Below are 21,860 nucleotides of genomic sequence, written 5' to 3'. Positions count from 1 at the left end.
GAAGGTGAAGACCCAATAGTAGGACAGGAATGAAATGAGTGGGTGCTCCAGTGATAAGATTCCCAAAAGAAATCCCAGGAATCCCATTCTGAGTACCCACTGTGTGTTGCTCATTGCTAAAAAACTCTAAGTTCATCATGTCACTTAATGGTTATAACCATTAAACACCCCATCAAGCTTTCTACTGCACAGGTGGGGAGACCTATTTAGCTTAGAAAGGTTAAAGAGTGTCTCTATGGTAAGACAGTTACTTTTCTGATCTGTCCCCAGGTGTGCCTGACTCAAAGTCAAATATGTGCTATCTGCCCCCTAGATCAAGGCAGAAACATGGGTACCATTCTATGAATTCAAAGAACATAAAGGTTTAGGGAAGGGCCACAGAGGCCATGTTTTAGGGGCCATGTGAAAGTATTTAAAGGGAGAAAAGGGAAAAAAGAGTAGAAATGTTTAAAAAGGAAACCAATCCTCACGTTATCAGTATTTCAAAAGTATGAAAGGAAAAGGAACATGGGGCCCCACCATGATCTAGCCAGGAGTGCGGAAGATAATCAACAGTAAGAGAACTTAGTACATCAATGTGAAGAAGACCATAGGAACCCAGATGTTTCTCCTGCCAAAATGAGAGAATTCCCAGCATCTCCATTGTTAGCAATGGCACGGACTTCAGAGGAGCCTAGAACCTTCCATGAACACACTGAGCACAGGAGCTTGTCACACAATTTTCTCTTCACTAACAACAGAGTACAATTAAGACTGAATAAAACAGAATCATCATCAAATGATCATATACTGTTCTTACTCCTAGAAAATATATGATTTATTCTGAAATTGGGTACAACATGGAAATACCTGTGGATGCTATTTTCCAAGGTAGAAAAAGCTCATAGAACAGTAGAAGTAATGTCAATAAGATCAAAATGAATTCAGAGTTGGGTAGTGGGCAGCAAGCTCATGAAGAAGATACAGTACTAATGATAATTAATTTTTATCAGTAAACAGCCTGATCATAGAATGAACCAATGACAATGAATTTGGAAGTTATTATCAAGAGAGGAAAAGAATAAATGAATCCACTGACTCAGTAGCCAGCTTAAGAAAATGACAACTAATATGACTGAAATAAAATGATTATGGCAGCTCAGAAAGATGATTAAAGAAACCAAACATGTGGAGTTCGGCTAAGAAATGCCTGAGGAGGAGCTGTATGATAACAGTCTACAAATATTTGAAACTTGTAAATACCGAAGCAGGAGAGGAATTACCACGCATGGAGTTTTAATTAAAAATAATCAGATGAAATGACAGGGAAAATTCTTGCTTAATGGTTTGACAAAAGCAAAGCTGAAACAGGACAAAGTCCCATGAGACCTTGGCTAGGAAAATTTCATACTTCTTTGTGTCAAGGCAGAAAAGCAAATAGTAGGGTGTCTGCATTTTATCTTTCATTTACTATTAAGACAGAAAAAACCCATGATAGTGAGCTCCAGCATGGAAGAATTCATATTCTATCTTCTAGAAAATGTTAACTCATAGCAGGTGACACATAGTGACCTCCTGGCATACCATGAGATCATGAACTTGGGTGGGGAATGTCCAGACACCAAACTCTTCCCCATCACATATTTAACAGACCTGTAAACATTTCCAAATTCACTGCCTTATTATTGAGAGAGACACTGTGCCCTTCTCATTTAACTGGCTTGCAAAGGGTAGGGAATGCTACATTTGGGGGACAAGATGGTTAAACAAAACTGCTCAGCATAAGTGACTTTAGCATAGACATGAAGTGTATGTTGCCTTGTGTTGTCCATGGTTACCCCAAGGTTTTGAGAATAGAAGAACTGGAAAAATAACCACAAAGCATTTCCCACTTATATAAAGAGATATAAAAATCAAAGAGGAGATTTCGGGGGTTTTAGACCAATGGTTCTAAACCCTGGCTAACTTGTTTAAATGGGCGGATTCTTCGCCAAGATTGAGAGCCAATCCTTTAGAATGTTATGGGGATGCCTAGGCCACACCTTGGAATAATCCAATCAAAATCTCTGGAAGTGGGGCCCAGCATCAGTGTAGCTGACGTGAAGCCATGTTTGAGAATTTCTACCCTAGCAGGATTTTTCTTGGGACACAAGTAGCCTTTGCGTCAACATTGCACATTAGACCCTAATGAAAATGGCTTAAAGACTATTTTTAGTAAAGAAAATTCAGATAACTTTTAAACTCAGCCTGGCTTTATCTGAAGTCAATACGGTTGTGTATATTTATTGAGGATTGCTTAGCCTGTGTGTCAACTAAGAAATAGCTGCACGTACTGCACGTAGAAGTAGCTGCACGTGCTTCTCAAGGCATGTGGCAGAAAAAAAAAAAAACAGTTCTTCCCACATGAAGCCTTTCAGACCACACAAGATTATAATCTATATCAACTGCATATAGATGATTCTTTTTTTTTTTTTTTTAGCAGCTATTCAACTTGTCCAAACATTGGGCTTATAGTAGATATCATGTTAAAATATAGTCACAAGATAAACAGACAAAAACAATTTATGGCAAGTCTAGGGTCAATCTAGACTTCAGAGCAACTGTCTGGAGAGGACAATATGAATTGGAGACATAAAAATCAATCCCAGAACATCATCAGTGACAAGTCATGTTGATAGGAGTTCTCCCTGAAGCGATATTATGAGAATGGCACTTTCTCTCTGTGGTTTTTCCTTTCCAAAAATCTATAAGTCCAGTCTAATCATGAAAAGACATCAGACAAACCCATATTGAATGACATTCTACAAAAGACCTGACCAGTATTCCTCAAAACAGTGAAGGTCAAAAAAAAAAAAAAAAAAAAAGAAAGTCCAGGAAACTGACATAGTCTGGATGAGCTTAAGGAGACATAAAACTAAGTGTGTTATGATATCCTAGATGTGGTTCTAGGACAGGATAAGAACATCAGGTAAAAACTAAAGACATTTGAGTCCATGCTTTCAGTAATAGTAATGTATTGATATTGATTCATTAGTTGTGATGAGTGTAACATACGAGTATGAGATGATAATAATAGGGGAAACTGGGTAGGTGTTATGCAGGAATGCTGCTTTACTCTAAATCTAAAATTATCCTAAAATAAATATTTTACTTCACAAAGTCAATCCCAGGAGGCTTACCACATTAGCATTTCTTGATGAACTCAGGTGTGGGATTATAGCAGGAGCTAGAATCTTGGAGAACTCTGAGGAAATTGTCATGGCTGGAAAAGGCACACCAACCAATTTTGAAACAAGCAAGGACACTATGTTCATTTTATATCGGTTGACTCGAACATTTGTAAAATCAAAAAATCAAATAACCCAAATGCAACAGAAGTCATCCAATGCCAATTTGCCAGTAATACAAAATTACATCCCTGTGACAGAAAAACATCTGTACTATTCTCTGTCTGACTTCCCTGGGAGAAATAAAAGGTTCTGAGCAAACTGTAGAAAGAGAACATAGCACAGTGTTTCCCAAATCTGGTCCATGAGAAGCATCCTGGGATGCTTTGGTGAGGTGAGTTTGGGGAATACTGCATTGCCATAATTACCCTATAAACCTAGTAAGGATGTCAGGAATTTTATTGTTGGTAGGAATGATATTTGAAGTTCTTAAACTTAATATTTCTCCAATGTATTTAACCACTAAACCCTTTTCCTTCTGCCAACAATAAAAATAATTTAGGATAAAGCTAGTCCTAAAAGACACTTCTCTGTGTCTGGGATTTGGAGACTGGACACTTGAAATAGTTAACCATGTCTGGATATAGCTTAGTGGACCATTCAACTTGTATTTTAAAAGGCTAAGTGTGTGGAATGGCATTATTTTAAATTTTGACCAATGACACTATCCAGTAGAACTTTGGTGATGATGGGAAAGTTTGATACAATTGTAATAACCAATTTGAAATGTGGATATGGTGACTGATGAACTGAAGTCTTACTTTGATTTAATTTTAATGAACTAAAAATTAAATCAAAGTACACATTTAAATGGTTAGGACACTGCAGTATTTAGAATATATTACATATCAGGATAAATAAGAAAGGTGGAGTTCTAAATTAGAAAATCCTTCTAGAACAGAAATAGAAAGTAAAAAATTAGAGATATGCTTTATTACAACTACAATGAAATTCAAAAGGGATCACGCATTATTGAATATAATGCAGAAACATTCTGGTTACATACAAGAAAATGAAGATCTGAAATGATCACAAGTTTACTTCAGGTATTAAAGTACTTCCACTAAAAAAAAAAAAAAATGACACCCATGGGTGGACTGATGGAAATACAGTATAGTATGACAGCATTGCCAGTATTTAACCTATTTAACCTTGGAAATGGTCAAGCAATGATTAGTGGAGAGAAAATTAAACTGGAAATTTGAAGACTTTATTGCCAAACCAGTTTAGGCATAGACATAGGGTGTGACCATTCTGAAGCCATAATTTCTTCATGTACAAAATAATGGGGTGGCCCAGAAATAGATACTACAAATGATTCTATCTTAAGAAGTATAATTTACACATATATGTTCACTGCAGTATTCACAAAAACAGCCAAGAGTGCCACTTAAGTGTCCACACTGAGTGGCCACTGACAGATGAATAAAGAAAATGTAAATAGGGGCCTTCCAACTGGACTATGGGTTAAGTCTCATTGCTTTCACCATTTTGGCCAGAGTTCAATCCCTGGCCGGAGAGCTGACCCACCTGGTGCAGCAGACCTCTCCTGTCTCACCTGCTGCTCCCCTCAGCAGTGCATTTCAGTAGATCCACCTGTTCTGCTCCCCACTCTGTCTCTGGTGAATCCTCTCACCTAACACACCTCTGGCCCTGTACTCCCATTCTTATATGTGTAAATAAATAAATCTTTAAAAAAAATACTACTACATTGTACAATTAAAGATGGTTAGGATGGTATATTTTCTATTATGTATTTCTTGCCACAATAGAGAACAAGTAATATAAATAATTGTGTAACTAGTATGTAACTCCTGTACCAATTCCAGGAGTCAAAATCATGAGATCTATTTGTCTTACAAGTTAGAAGAACTGGGCCTCTCTGGTGGCGCAAGGGGTTAAGCACCTTACTATGAAGCAGTCCGCAGCCCCTGCAGCACAAGTTTGATCCCCGGGCGGCCAGGGAGCAACCCACATGGTGAAGCAGACCTCTCCTGTCTCACCCGCTGCTCCCCTCAGCAGCATATTTTGGTCTGTCTGCCTGTTCTGCTCCCCACTCTGTCTCTGGTGAATCCTCTCACTACTGCCCCGCCCCACATCTCTGGCCTGTACCCCAGCTCTTGTATGCATAAATAAATAAATCTTAAAAAAAGAAGTTAGAGTAACTTTTAACTATGTGGGTTTTTTTCAGACTGAAAAAGATCAGGTTATGGCTTTTTATTATCTATGCATGTTGTAACATTCAACATTTAATTTCTGAAAAATAGCTCAGACGAAAAGAGTTAAACTGAAGCAAAGGGACTTAAAAAAGATATGACCTCCTATACAGTAAGGTTGCTTAAGGAGCAGAATCTATAATCAAGGAAGTTTTAGAATCTCTAATCCTAGAGATTTTTTACAGAATCTAAAACAGAGAAGAGGACCCCATGAGGAAGCAAAGCAGACAAAATAAGCCCTTGAGCCCCCTTTCAATTCTATGTAGTCTATTTTTAAAAGCAACACATCCTTAATACAAAGGGATGAAATACAAAATAAAATCATTAATGTTCAAATTGAATACACTCTAATAATTTTTATGTAGGTCACATTTGGCTGAGTATTTTCTTAAACCATAACAACTAACCTCAGAGTCTTTACTTAGGATTCTTACAAACAACAACAGATACTACAAAAGGTAGATATTGCTTTGTGCCCTTACTGCAAGGTTGAAACTGGTCAGATGGGTTGGGGGGAATATATATTAATCTAGATCCTGAATGCCTGAAGCTAAATATGGTTCTGCTCAACTTTCTTATACTGCAAACATATCAGTTAAAATAGATCCTGGGGGAAAAAAAAAGAATTCTAGAAGTGGGAGTGGGAGAGAGAGACTGAGTTATGGGTAGAGAGAGTCAGAAACCATGGTATATGCAGACAGAGAAAACCAGAAGAGACGCAGGGGAGAAGGTCAAACAGGGTCGATCTGAGTTCTTTCTTCAACTGTTTCTGAAGCTCTTGGAAAAAATACTGTTTTGGTCCGGGATCAAATAATCTTAGTGCTGCCTGTCGCCAATGTTGTTGCCATAGAGAAAACACTTACCTGAGATGGAACACAATAAAGAGAAAATACCAGGAGAGAAAGAACCGGTGTGCAGGCATATTTATGGCAGGATGCTATCTTGTGAACCTCTAAATCCAGCCATGCTTTAAGTCTTTTAATTTACCAGTTTTATGAATCAATGTATTCTTTTTCCTTTAATTAGTCTGTGAATTTCAATGGAAAGAATCTTCAGAAGAATAGGTGCAATGAAGTTGGGGGCATAAGTATAATGAAGACAGTGACATTTAGGCAAACACTAAAAGAAATAGAAAAAAATAAAAGCCCAACTCAGCTCTTGGACAAATGGTCACCCACACCCTGCGACAAAAATGCAATACTCTCTTCAGTATGACATGAAATGTCTCAGGTGGATGAGGATCCTGTTGAAGGGATATGCTATGAAAAATATTTTCTGCAAACTTCCTCCACTCCACTGCATTAATAACTTCTAAGTTACACTAAAGTATGGCACTTGCCATACTAAAGAGATAACAGGATGTGAAACAAGAAGTAAACCTAAGATGTATTTTCTTGATTTGTTTCCATCCTGCTATTTCCATGAATGCTAGAAGGCAGGCTGCTATCTAGTCTCCAGACTCAGAAACAGTTTGTGGAGGCAATCATTTGGTTTGCTTTTCAAAAGAAAAATAAAGAGCTGTCCCTATTCCCTTTCTAGAGTCACAGTGACATGGAGCAATCAAAGTAACCCATTATCAGAGAATCCCCTGCTTTGTTCAAATTATAAACATCAATGGCCGTCTCTCCTGGGACTTCAAAGAACAGAGGCGTGTGGGTGAGCGAGGCTGGTTAACAGAAGAAACCAGGTTTGTGTGATGCTTTGTTTCAGCGGAGACAACATAAGTAGGGATTACAGTTCACTTGGGTTTTGCACTGATCGTCAGAAAACTGACAGTCACTTAAATCACTCATTGAGTGGAATAATCACCCTGAAAGGAACCGCGAGGGTACAGCTTCTATTATAAAATGGAACTGAGCATCTGAGACAGAGTATTAATGGGTGTGGTAGAAGAGATCTCTGTCAGAATAACAGAGATGATTAAAGACATGAATTAGACGTCAACCGTTTTGGGTGTTCTTACTGACATGAACACAACAGCTAAATCACACAATTATGAAGTTGAGCGTAACTCAGGGAGCAACTTACTCTCTCTGAAAGCAGGTGATGCCAGATTAGCCTGTGTGGCTCACTCAGTGGCTTGGTTTAGAGGTTGTGTCCTCTTTTGCCCTGAGGAGTCCTTGCAGAATGGACAGGATAGAATCTGGGGATGCTCTGCATCGCAGATGAGAGATTCCACTTAAATGCCAGGCACTGATGGCCCAGCAAGCAGGAGGAACCCTCCCAATCTTCACTAATCAACCCAAGGAGCTGAAGACTTGCAAGAGAAAAAGGAAACCAGGAAGGAAGGCATCTGGTCCCTTTTGAGAGCTGTTTATTTTGCAATTAGCAAAAAGGAAATTAGCTCTTTTTTTAGTGGACTGGGAAATAAAATGGAAAATTTTGACTACTCGTGACGGATCGCCTGGTAGGACAGGATCATACCGTGGAGGGCCTTTCAAGGACACCCACTTGGGCAGAATCTGCTAGAACCTACACTGGGCCCCAACTGTCCTCAGCAGGTGGGCGCATTTTCTATTCATACCAATTTCTAAGAATCAATATGTATACTTTTACCATTAGATAAGAAGTAATATTTCACATAGCACAAAGTATAAAACTAAAAGTACAAATAAAAGGAATATTTTAAGATTTCTAAAGCAGACCTATACATAATCTTATTCAAAAACTCCACTTCTTTCGTTTCTGTTGCCCTGTCGCTATTGAGTCTGAGGATAACTACATAATTGGCCGAGACCCTCAGTGGTGAATATTCGAGGATCCTGCACCTGGTTTCAAGGCTTGTTATCTCAGGGAATGATTTACCCCTGCAGATTTCATCCACACCCCCTCTATCTCTAGGCTCAAAAGTACTTACAACGATATTCCTTGTACTATTCTAGTGATAATTTTTCAGAGAACAACGATAATAATTAACTTACTCTGAAGTTCCCAGTCCAAGTAATGTAAGCATTTTCATCTCAACAATTTTCTAATCCTTTCCCAAAACAGGATTTTGTTCCTTTCATGTTTTTGCTGTTATTTTGCTTTTCTCTCTCCTATTTCCATCTCTCCACTTACAAATTCAAATCTGCTACTTCATTTATTCCTTCTTCACCTCACATTTTCTCTGCCTATATGTTAACTGCCTGATACTACTCTGAACGAATGCTCCTTAACAGTATTCATTTTACAGATATCAAATAAAGTTTATGTGCCCTAAAACTTTCCAATTATTTTTCCCTGAGTCATTGGTCCTTTATAGAAAAAGGTTTCCCATTTTCGTTTTATATCCAACTCCTTCATTTCCTTAAAGTCTGTAATTAAGTTCTCTCTCAGTCATCTCTTCTCCAGAATAATTTGTTTTTCTCATTGTCTCTATTTTCTGGCACCTTAATCACTTTGATTATTCTTTTTTAGGACACTTATTTTTTCCGTGAGTTTTGTGGCATTGAAAGGAAAACATCAGCTGTGAGCTTGGTTCTGCACGCTGAGATGGTTTCTACCCTCGAGAAGTTGTTGCGAGGAGCACAAAAGGTACTGCTTTCTGTTACTGAGACACAGTGAGTCAATCTTACCTAAGTTTGTGTTTCTAAAGTTCAACGTCAGGCCTGTTGACAAGGATCTTGCTTGGGTTATAGTTGTGCACAGAGAATCATAAGGGCCCAGACACGTGGCACAACAGCCCTCCCGAAAACCTGGACACATCCCCACACTCAATTTGAGGTGGAGTCCCCAGGTCATCCTTCCCTGCGCCGCCCCCCCTCGCCCCCCAGCCCCTGATACTCACTCTGGGAGGAGGACAGGTTGGAGAATGCAGACTTGGTCCGACCCGCGAGCCACTCCAGGCTCTCCTGCATGTTGGCCAAGGCTTTGAGGTCGCTCACGTCGCGTAGGACGTCTTGTGCTGGGATTAATTTATCACCCAGGTTCCCAATAAGAACTTCTGACTCCTTGCCAAAGGCTGCCCTGGAAAACACATCAGAACATACTTTCTACACAGCCTGGAAAAGAGGAGGGTGGGCAATGCTTTTGAGGGCACATCCCAGTTATGACCACAATTTTAGAGCATGTTATTTTTTCCTTGGCTTAATTTTATGAGAAAACCCTCACAGATCTACTTTAAATTATCCCAGATGAGAGCGTTCTTGGGAGAAGGGATCCTGATGACCTTGACAAGCACCAATAGGGGCCTCTTGGCCAGGGTCAGTCCCTGAGGATGGCTTCGCTGCCTGCTCTTGGTGGGATTTTCCCTTCTTTCTCCTGCTCGGGAAGCTGACAAATAGTATTAGATATGTACATGGTTTGAAGTTTATTGTGATAAATAAAATCACCAAGGGGATCTGGCGGCTAGAAAATATTTCAAAATGTTCAAAAGCAAAGAGGACCCAGATGTTTGAAGGAGGCAGATTACAGTGGAGATGGGCAACAGGCCCCCCTTGTTTAGTCACTCATTTAGTTGTTCTACAAAAAAATCTGGGACATATAAACCCTAAAGCACTAAGGCACTCTCATTTGAAAGAGAAAGCAGTAAAAATCAATGCCAGCATATAGTTACTGTCTGGAAAAACAGAATCAGGTAGACTTCACATAAAGTCCAGTGCCTTCACTGGGAGTCCTGGGGGTGCTGAAAATACAGTAATGTGGGTAGAGGATGAAGTTGGAAAGGACCCTGGGGACCACAGGGTCCAGCCATGATGCAGAAGAAGAGAAACAGTTACTCCACAGCTAACTGTTTTGCCTACATGCACACGTGTGGAGAGCTGGATTCCCACAGGACTCTCTTCCCAAATAGGAGAGCTGGGATGGTAGAAGGTGACTGGGGGTGGTGGGGAGAGACAGCTTTCCAGGAAAGCCATACATAGGTGGGTGAGCAGGGCTGATGGTGGAAAAGGATGGAACAGACACCTGGAATTTTTCATTTTGTCGAAGTCCCAGGGTTTTTAAAACTTGGAATACCTTCGGTGAGCAGAAACAAGGGCTTTATTTAAGAAGAACCAAATACATTCAGTCTCAAGCAAGCTGTGATTCCCAGCAGCTGAGATATGGGCAAAATGATGCCTCAGTGGCACGAGGCATGAAATGCCCAGTGTTGTGGCAGACACGCCATGTGGGAAAAAACAAACAACCACTGTGAATTACATATTATGAAAAATGTGTTTAGGCTGCCACATAGGAACTCACCCTTAGGCTTCCTGTTTACCTTTTCCAAGGAAAACTCCTGACTGACCGAGGACCTGGGTAAGGCGTGACTACAAAGGCAACACAGACTGAGCAGAGGAAGCTCAGTGTGCAAATCTTGCAATGGAGATGTGTGAAAGGTCTGAGGGTGGGGCCTAAGAGTGCACATTTACCTGGTTTCAGGCTGCTTGTCTGGAAAGCAGGCTTCAAGGAGGAGGAGATAGAGCACCGGCCTCAATGTCAGACAGACCTGGTCTGAATCCTCTATGAGTATTAGCAGCTAGACGTGAGGTGCTGACCTCATTTGAAGTAATGTGACAAGATAGGTGGTATTTTAAAATCTGTACCAGGAAAATTTCAAAAGTGGGGTGAGGAGTGTAATATCCCCCCATGTGGCCACCACTCAATTTTAATTATTAGCAACTCATAGCTCTCCTTGTCTATAAACCCCTCTCCCTTGAAGTATTTGGAAGCCAATCATTAAGATGCTGTTCTTAAGTGCCTAGCACAGTGCGACAGACTTGGTGAAAGCGATAGCTAATGTTCTTAGGACTGTTGAGATCAGCATCTATTTAGCGACAACAGAGTATGGGATGATGAATCAAATTGAAACAGATGAGTGATCAGAAGTAAATAAATTAGATGGCAAGGCTTGTTTTACAAGTGGAGAGCCTTGTAACATCACAGCACATGTCACTGCATCTCTGAAAACAGAATTTTATCAGAATCAAGAGGTCATTTATTGTAACAGAAACCACTATTGCCTACTGAGTATCCAGTATCCCATGGACTCTTTTTATTTTTTTTTAAAGATTTGTTTTATTTATTTATTTATAAAAGCACTGGGTACAGTCAGAAGCGCGGGAGGGTGAGAGAATTCACCAGAGCCAGAGCGGGGAGCAGAACAGGCAGAGGACCGAAGTACACTGCTGAGGGGAGCAGCGGGCGGCAGGAGAGGTCTGCACACCATGCGGGACCCTCCTCCGGTGGCCGGGGAGCAGCCGGGGATCGAACTGGCGCTGCAGTGGCTGTGGGCAGCTTCGCAACCCAGCGCTCAACCGCTGCGCCACCAGGGAGGCCCTCCCATGGACTCTTGCTAAAAGGACACAGATATTATAGGAATCAGCCACATGCCCAATTACAAAACGTATGGACACACCACTCAATTTCCCATCACCCCTTGCAGAAGCAGAGGTCAATAAGGTGTGAACTGAAATCCATACATGGGCTTCCAAGCTTTTAATTTTAAATTGAACTAACAAAGGTTTTCAACACTGTACACAGATGAGTGTCACTACCTCACGCCCACCATCGAAGGACCACCCCTAGTCCTTTACCATAGACCACTGGTCCTATTCATCCTTTGTTCCCATCCCCCACACAGTTTCCCCCTCTAGTGGCCTCCATTCTGTTAACTTCTAGGGTTTGTTTTGGTTTCCTTTGGTCAGATCCATTGTTTAGCTTCTTTCTATTGTGCTGAGTGAAATCATCCAGTATTTATTTTTCTGCTGATGTATTTTTCTTAGCATAACCCCTCCAGGTCCACCTATGTTGTCACAAATGGCAAGAGTTGATCTTTTTTTCAGTGGCTGAGTAGTACTCCATCGTGTACATACCCCACATCTCAAGAAAATGCTTTTATTGTTAGTGGGTGGGGATCTTTTTTGCATTCCCACTTTCCAGAAGGCAGCCATGGAGCGTGAGACTGCAGCAGCTCTTCTTTGAACATTAGGTGACCTTGGCATGAAAGTCCGTGTCGAGAGTGATGGAGGCTAAGGACAGGAGGGCATGCACACTAATGACATAATGGAACTGCAATGCAGCCCCAGACAACAGCTTCTGGGCTTCATGTCATAGGAGAGAAAATGAAATTCTATATTGAAGCCACTGCTATTTCACATTTGTGCCACAAGCAACAAAATGCAATTCTTAACTGACACAATTATCTCATTACCATAAGTGATGTCATCCTCGGAAAACTTTCTCTGAATTTAGATATCCCTGAAATCGAGTTACTGGGGAAAGCAAAACAATGTGTCCTCCATAATTTGAGCCCAGCAGACAGTTATAATATCTTCCCCCTGACTGTCACTCAGTCAAGTTGTAAATATTTAGGTTTCTTAATCTGTCTTTTTATATCAACTCTTCTAGTCCCTTAATCATATTTGATAGATATAAAACACACACACACACACACAAAAAATGCCTCTGAGCTGGGTGGTTAAAAAGCAACAGGAGAGGCAAAGAGCTTTGAAAAACAGTCTCGGAGGCATTTTTATGCATGGAGGTGTGACCCTGGGTGGAATAGGACAATCGAGACAAATGTATTTATGTAGAAGTCTAATCTGCTTGTGTGGGGGGTCTCTGGGCCTCGGGCATGTTTGTGTCTGCTTCCAGCACTAGATGCCTAGCCCATTTCCCTTTAGCTCACTGAGATTTGCTTAACCTCCTCCGACGGGAGAGCAGTAGACTGAGAAAAATACAAACTGCCTCATGTTGAATACATAGCAGACATCTCATTTGACAGGAATCCATAATCACCCCCTAACAACCTGGAGAGAGCACAGGAGCCACGACATCGAGAATAAATGATTGACAGCTATAACCATTTCACACAAAACATCATTCCTTCGAGTATCCGAGTGTGTCAAAGAGCTTGGTGGACGGTTTTTATGTGCTATAATGACCTTAAGGGATGGCTCTTGCTGCTTTGCTAAAGATTTTCCTTTGAAACCCTCTAATTTAATAAATAATGGTATATCCACACTGTGGAAAATGACGCATTCATTAGAAATTATATAGTAGAAAATAGTTACTAACATAGAAAAATGTTTGGCATAGCATATTTTTAGCTGTGATATGCAGCTGATTAAAAGAATCTGTTATAAAATTGTACTCTGACAGTAAAAAAGAAAATTTTGTATCTATATAAGCTGAATAAACTGGAGATCTATTCAACATGTACCAAAGTGTTCACTAAGTGACTGGATCATGCCTTGTGCTTCTCTGTTATTTTCTTTCTTTCTTTTTTTTTTTTAAGATTTATTTTATTTATACAAGAACAGGGGTACAGGATAGATACATGGGAGGGTGAGAGGAACAGGCAGACTGACTGAAATTCACTGCTGAGGAGCAGCAGGTGAGACAGGAGAGGTCTGCTCGCCATGTGGGTTGCTCCGAGGCCGGCGGGGATCGAACTGGCACTGCAGAGGCTGCGGACAGCTTCACAGCACTGCGCTCAACCCGCTGAACCACCAGGGAGGCCATTCTCTTATTTTCTACATTTTCTCCCAAGGACATGTTTAGTTTTTACATGAAAAGGGAAGCTTCCTGCAAAAGAGAAAACCTTTCGAGTGGACATATCAGGAATTCCAGCTGTAAAACTGGAGGATGGTATTATAGTTTCTTGAGACAAGCTGGGAGGCCATGGCTGGTCGGTCTGAAGGCTGCTTGAGCTTGTGACTCTGGACTGGCTGAAGACAGAAAGGGGAGGTGCTGGGGACGCCCTTTTGGCTGCAATGGCTGCCACCAGCATCTGGGCCAGAACTGCATCCTTTTTCTAGATCTGAACGCTTATTTACTCACTATCTTCTCCTTACAGTGAAAGCATATTATTTGATGGAAGGCTGTACATATTTTGAGTAAAATGGGCAGCAGAATCATCATTATCTTGTGGAGATGAAGCAACAGAAGCTTAGAAGTCAGAGGGTTTAGTAAATGCCCAAAGATTATTTAACATCCCAGGAACAGAAAGAATACCACAGAATTTGTGTGTTTCCCTGTACAAGGGCATCTTCACCACTAGGCCAGCATGCTCGCACAGAAGCCCACGAAACGGAAGACCATCACACCTGTTAAGCTTAATTTTTCTACACAGTTTTAATCTCTAAAGAGCATGATCTGACAAGAATTCATTGAAGAGAATTTTGCCAAGAGTGTAAAACCTGTTCCACTTAATTTTATCACACAATTATAATCTTTAAAGAGGTCTATCTGACAGCAATTCATTTAAAAGAATTTTGCCAAATGCGCTCCAAATTGTCTCTACTTAGTCCTGAAATAATTTTGTTAAGCTGAAATCTTAGGAAGGCAAGAAAACACATGCATTTTCAGCTGACTAAATGCACGTATGAAAGAAACATCACAAATAGTTTCAAAATGATTGATTTGTAGCTTTGTGCGCCATATTTGATCATAACATACGCAGTCAGAGTGACTGCACTGTCTCCCCCTGCTCCATTCCCTAAATCTTCCCCCATTGCTTCCCATGGCTGACCCAGCTGGGAGATAACTGGGTACCTGAGATAATGGCAGGGCAAGTTCTCCATGATCCAGAACAGAGCAGAGGGCAATGACTGGTTTTAATGGTGAACTAGATTCACACAGACTTCCTGCAAGTTGGATGGAGCAGTGTTGCATCCTATGGCACTGTACACGTCACTGCCACTCTTGAGAATGGAATTCCTCTCCTTGCCTGAAATGTTTTCATAGCAGCGGAAATGATTCTACAGAAGTAGAGTCATATAACGTATATCCTCACAGCACCAAGTTTGGAGGTTTACTCGGTCTTCTTCACTAACATGATATCTTAAGTCATCAAAATTCCTGGCCAACAAACATCTTAGCAGAGGAAGTGAGGCAGAGTACAATTTCCCAGAAGTCCTCTCTCTTGCTGGATACCCAATCCCCCAGAAGGAGTTGGCCTGAGGGAAGGACAAGAGGACCAAGGCAGGGCTCTGTGATGGTATCAGCTGGGCACCAACAGGAGGCTGGAGTGCTGTTCTGCTTTGACCCAGAGATCAGTATCTAGTGCATTTATTTTTTTCCCCATCAACAAGAAAATATGACTTAGGAAACAAAGACAACAAGTAGAAATGACCCCCTCCTTTCACTGCAAAAGCCACTCATGGAGTTTTGTTCTTGTCCCAGAAAATCTGGGTTTAAGCTAGTCTAGAGGTGCTCAGGAAGATGTGCTTCCTACGGATGAGACAACAAAGGGCACATGAAATTGGTAAGAGCTTGACATCTGGGCTTTTCACATTCCTGAAGCAACAAGCAGAGAAAGGGGTTATTCTGCCACTTGGACTGACTGCCCTCGATTGCCAAGGGGACAGTGAGCTGCTTCTTTGGTATAAGGCAGGACTACAGTGGATTCACTGATTCCTGTCTCAGTACTTCCGTTTCTGTCACAGAGGAAATGGGAAAACCACAGCTGCCTAGGAAAGGCAGAACTGCTGAGAACTGAGCTCTTTCAGGAATTAAGGCTGGTTCGACACAAACAGGTGAGCAGCTGAGGTGCCGGCAGAGGTGAGGACAGGAGGGGGTGGGTGGGTGAAGGAAGTGATGAATGTCACTTCCTGGCCCTAGAAAAGGGGACTGCAGCATTTTATGCATATATTAGTCAATGGGTTTTTTTGTTTTCCATTTACCCTACTATATTTTCTTATTGTAAAATACACAAGACAGAAAATGGACCATTTAACCATTTTAAGGTAAAATTTGATGGCGCTAGATACATCCACAGTATTGTGTGCTCAACGTCACTATCCTTTTCCAGAATTTCTCCATTATCCCAGACAATGATGTCCTAGTCTCTCCTTCCCCCCACAAACTATCCTAGTTTGTGTCTATGAATTTCTCTTTTAGAGGGACCTTCTAGGAGTGGGAACATATGTCTTTTTGTGTCTGTTTATAACATTTTCAAGGTTCACTCATGCTGCAGTATATACCTAAATTTTCCTTTTTTGAAAAGTTTTTAAAATTTTTTTAAAAAAGATTTATTTATACAAGAACTGGGGTACAGTCAGAGGTGCGGGAGGGTGAGAGAATTCACCAGAGACAGGGTGGGGAGCAGAACAGGCAGATGGACAAAAGCACTGCTGAGGGGAGCAGTGGGCGAGACAGGAGAGGTCTGCCGCGCCATGTGGGAGTCTCCCTGTCCGGGCTGGGAATCGAACCTGCACTGCAGGGGCTGCGGACAGCTTCACAGCGCAGTGCTTAACCTGCTGCACCACCAGAGAGGCCCAATCTCCTTTCTAAGGCTGAATAATTCTTCATTGTCCACACTTATAATACACTGTTTATACTTTCATTTTTTGAGGGGCATTTGTGCTGCATCCCCCTTTTAGCAGCTGTAACAATGCCTCTATGAATACTGGCGTACAAGTACCTGCTTCAGTCTCTGCTTTCAATATTTTGGGGTATAAATGGAGAAGTAGAATTGCTGGAACACACAGCATTAACCTTTTGAGGAGATGACAAACTGTTTCCCACAGCAGCTGCACCATTTAGTGTGTCTACCAGCCATACACAAGGGTTCCAATTTCTCTACATCCTTGCCAACATCTGCAATTTTTCTGTTCTTTTTTCTTTTTAATTTTTTAATAACATCTGAATGGGTGTAAGGTGACATTTTTCCTATTCTTTTATATGAGAAGCTGGTACACAAGAATAATTAACTGCCCAATTAAGTTCAGAGGTCACCAATATGAGTAATCACATTTCACTTGAAATGTTGGACTGTGTGTAGATTCTTGACTTGGATTAAGATGGAATGACTAAAGAGTGGGTGCTCCTTTGTTAGGACGAGGGGGAGAATGCCTTCATATGGTGATGAGTTATAAAGCAGAAGTATGAAGTTTTAAAATAAGGGCCTAAGGTGAGAATGGAGACAGACACAAAAGGTGTGGGCCCAAGAAGTACTAGGTTTGTGGGCCTTACAATCCATTCCTTACATTCCCCCTGCTCTGATCCTTATTGGGGCCTGAGGGCTGACCCCGGCAGGCTGTTTTCCAGGCTCCCAGTTGGGTAAGGAATCTGGGAGACCTTGGAGGGACACTGAAGAGTAAGGGGAAAGGAAAAGTCGGGCATTTATCCCTCAGCCCTGGTGAGTCTCCTTGGAGATCCTTCTTAGCTCCTATTATGTCTTAACTCACTTTAATCACATGCTTTCATGCTCCAGTCTGTGCGTTTTCCCTTTGGCATCCCAGCTAAAGGGTGGAAGTAACTTCTTTTCCCTTAGATTATTTCAGTGTCCCCTATGCGACTCTCAGATCCTCACTAACCTGTTTTAATTACTTACCTACATTAAATTCCCTCTGAGGTCATTCCTGTTTTCCACAGTTGACCTTGACATACACAAGACCTAATAACATTGTCTGGCCATATTCAATGCTACTGGGAACTGAATCCTTCAGCCTGGGGATTAATTAGTTCTGCTGTATAGATAAACTGAGGCATGTTAAAGTGACCTGTCAAGATCAGTAAGCTGTATCTGTCAGAGCCTAAAATGATGAAGGATCTAAAAAAAAGTCAGGTCACCTATCTAGGTCCCTAATATTACCTGCTGATTCTTATGAGACGTGGCCATGATCTTCCACTGATCCCCTCTGCTTTGTACAGCTGCTCAATCTTCACCCCATTCAAACCCTGTCTAATCTGTCTGTGTCAGAAATAATGGTGGTAGTGCCATTCTGACGGGCTCCTTAATCAGGTTTGTAAAAACTGTTTTTCTAAAATGCTCTTAGCTAAGCCCTCATAAAAAGGAAGTAGTCAAATAATCCAGTTATCTTGATTACAATATTCTTTTTGCTTCTAGAAACTGCAAAATCTCATCACTCCATCTATCCTGGCACTGTTTTCGTGCCTGCACATTTCATCACCTCCCATCGTATCAGTAGCTGTTTTTCGTATTTAATAAGTAACCACTCTTCTGAGACATTTGTCTCCTTCAATAATTACAATCAAGGATTTTTCATTTTCTTTCTTTGCCCACTGTTTCTTTGCCCATTTTCTTTCTTCCACCATTTAAAAACTTGCCATGCGCTTGACCGGCTGATGAGGCGGAATGTCCACAATTCTGCACAGAGGCAGACTGGGGAACCAGGCAGTGGGTGTTCTTTGCATTCGAGGTGATGTGAAATAGGAGCAATCTGTCTTCTCCTAGGTCCTTCTTGGGATTTAGAACAATATTAAGTTATTTATTTGATTTCAGGGAAATTGAGGTTTCTGCATTTCTATTTACTCAGACATGACACTCAGAGAAATTAATCATGGCATCATCAAGACGTGTGTGTGTGTGTGTGTGTGTGTGTGTACACTAGTTCTTCGCTTGTGCTTCTAAATCAGCTTGCTCACTGGAACAGGCACAAAACACCGGACTCATGGATTTATGGTGTTCTGGCCTGAGTGGGATCTTGGTAGTAAATGGTTCTTACCCTGGCTGTATAGGGAAAGCTTAACCAGGAAAGCATTAAAAAAAAACAAACAAACAAAAAACATGTAAATGCAGACTATAATAAAACAAAACAAAGGGACAGAAAACTAAACCAAAACAAACCCTAGAAATATCTGGGGTATTCACATCTAAAAAGGTGTGACTCTATTCCCTTAAATCATATACAATGTTGTAAACCAATGCTATTAACTAACACCATTTTATGGGAAAAGAATACCCCAAGACAAACTCTACCTGCGGAAATTTTGATTTACTTGGCCACAGGTAGAAGTCAGGCACAGGCATTTTAAAAAATCATAGCTTTTTATACTTTTAGAATATTTCTAATATACTATAAATTTCACCTATTTAACACATGAGACTCAATGGGTTTTAATCTAGCCCCCATAATGCTATCATGTCACAATTAATTTAGAATATTTTTATCAATCAAAAAAAATCCTATTCTTATTAGACTTCGTATTCTCAATCTCAATTCCCAGGCACAGGTTGCCACTAATTTACTTTCTGTCTCTATGGATTTCTCTTCTCTGGCCATTCAAATGTGATTCCTATTAACATAAATGGAATCATATAATATGTCATCTTTTCTGACTGGCTTCTTTTACCTAACATGTCTTCAAGCTTCATTCATGTTTCAGCCATTTGGCAGTACTTCATTTATTAGATTACCAAATAGTGTTCCATTGTATGAATATACCACATTTTGTCCATTCATCAGTTGATGGAGTTTTGAGTTGTTTCCATGTTTTGGCTTTTATGACTAGTGCAGCAATTAACATACGCAAATTATTTTTGTGCATTAATTAATTGCTGCCATTAACATTTGTGAATTAATATTTTCATTTCTTTAATGCATATATACCTAGGAGTGGAAAAGCAGGGTCATATGGTAACTGCATACCTTCAGCCTTTCTAGGAAATGCCAGACTGCTTTCCAAAATGTGCTATCATTTTATGTACCCACCGGTAGTATGTGAGGGTTCCAATTTCTCTATAACATTTTGTAGAGAACAATTGTTAATATCTATCTTTCTAAAATCTCTTTTTAAGATCTATCTTTTTAAAGCTATCTATCTTGTTAATATCTATCTTTTTAAAAATTATAGTCATCCTGGTGGATGTGAATTATAATTTTCATTTGATTGGCATTTCCTTGACAACTAATTATATTGAACATCCTTTCATGTGCTTTTTTGATCATTTAAAAAATCTTTGGAGAATGTCAGTTCTGATCCTTTCTTCGTTTTTTCATTGAGTTATTCGTCTTTTTGTCATTGAATTTTCAGGATTGCTGTCATGTCCTAAACTGTGAGGTGGGTCCTGGCCCACTAGAATGAATCCATAATATATTGATATACCATGACCCAGAGCCTGAAAATTATTATGTCAGTCAGGCTGAACCAGGAGGTTTTCCTTGACTGGACCTTCCAAAGACAGCAAACATTTACCAGGCGTTTTGTACAGAGACGGAAGCACTTACAGGAAGTTGAGCTCATCTGCACACTGAAGCAATGGCAGAACAGAGCTAGTTTCTCTTCTTTGTTTACTAATCAGGGTCACAAGCCACACAAACTCTCATGTGTTTCAGTGGCTTCAGCATTTCCCTTTGTCCAAGGATTCAAATAGCTGGCCCCCCGCACCCCAAGACACACAGAAGCTGCTTCTTATCCTGACACTGGACTTCCTTAAACATTCAACTCGGAGGGAGTACGTAAAGAAAGGAGGCGCACACACAGATGTGTCAAATCTCAGAGTAGATCTCCTACCATAACAGGCACCTTCCTATGTTTTTGAGATCTGAATGCTGGATTGATGGGCGATTGTTAGCAATAAAGTAAATTTTAAAAAAATCTATGAGAAAACAGTATTTTGTGCAACTCCTTGATATGTTTAGATTCTACAAATGTTTCAAGGGTTAGTGTCGGGGCAGAGACAAGGACACAAAACTTTCAAATTCTACATGGGCAGAGGCTGAAAGGAGAAGAGATGGATGAACGAATGAGCAAATATGAGGAATGACTTGTGGAAAGGGATGACACACTGAGAGAAATTATCAAGTTGTTGCTCTCATGTAGACTATAGATAACCAAAGCAAGTGAGGAAATCATAACAAAATAGCTCTGAGACAGTGAAGAATATGATGGTTTGGAGGGGAGGGGGGAGAGGGTCAACCTGAGAGTGGGAAGAGCAGGTGACATAAGGTCAAGAGAGACCCCTGCCATCTGAATAGCTTGGGAAATCAATAAAATTTTGTTTGAAAAAATGAAAGAAAAAAATGTTTAAACTCTCTGGCCTTAGCCTTGACATTAAGAAGTCAGAAGAGCAAATGAAACCCAAGAAGGAAAGAATAAAGAAATCAGAGAAATAAAGACCAGATATACAATAGAGAAAATCAGTGAAACCAAAAATCGATTCTTCAAAAAAATTAATAAAATTGATCAGCTCAAGAGTCTATAAAATTCATAAAATCAGAGGATGGTAAACTATGGTCCCCCAAACAAATCAAATGCTTATGCAGTTTTTCTGGAATGTAGTTACTCTTGTTATCTGTGTATTACCTATGGCTGCTTTGTTATTAGAACAGCAGAGTGAGGAGGCTATGGAAAAGACTGAAAAGCTGGCAAAGTCCTAAAAATTTACTTTCTGTTCCTTTACAGAAAGAGTTGGACAACTCTTACCCTAAACAAATGGATCAAGAAAAAAGCTAAGGAAACACATATTACTAATAATAGAAATGCAATAGGGGAATATTTTAAATTATTTTATGTCAATGACTTCAGCAACTTAGAAAAAATGAAAAGAATTCCTTGAAATACACAAATTGCCAAATGGACATGATAGCAGAAAATACAAATTAGACCTACATGTTAAAGAACTTGAATGAGTAAGAAAAAGCATCTCAAAAAGAAAAATGCAGGTCCAGAAGACCTCATTGTTGAATTCTATCTATTATTAAAGAAGAAATAGTAAAAATCTTATATAAGCTCTTTCAGAAAAACAGAAAAGCACAAAATGTTGACAGATGTGAAGTAATCAGGG

At 40.3% G+C, this 21,860-nt stretch overlaps 1 protein-coding gene across 1 annotated transcript in view; it reads right to left on the bottom strand.

Annotated features, from left to right (window-relative positions):
• The window catches only part of EXOC4 (exocyst complex component 4), a gene marked incomplete at both ends in the record, with an annotated part of 653,799 nt that overhangs the window by 92,986 nt on the left and 538,953 nt on the right, over positions 1–21,860 (bottom strand). Inside the window, one exon of the mRNA XM_084230488.1 lies at positions 9,192–9,370. Coding sequence (XP_084086614.1) covers positions 9,192–9,370 — 179 coding nt within the window. The remainder of the gene's footprint in view (positions 1–9,191; positions 9,371–21,860) is intronic.

This window comes from Talpa europaea, assembly GCF_964194135.1.
Source record: "Talpa europaea genome assembly, chromosome: 3".
Classification (NCBI taxonomy): domain Eukaryota; kingdom Metazoa; phylum Chordata; class Mammalia; order Eulipotyphla; family Talpidae; genus Talpa; species Talpa europaea.
This window is presented reverse-complemented; position numbering and strand designations above follow the sequence as displayed.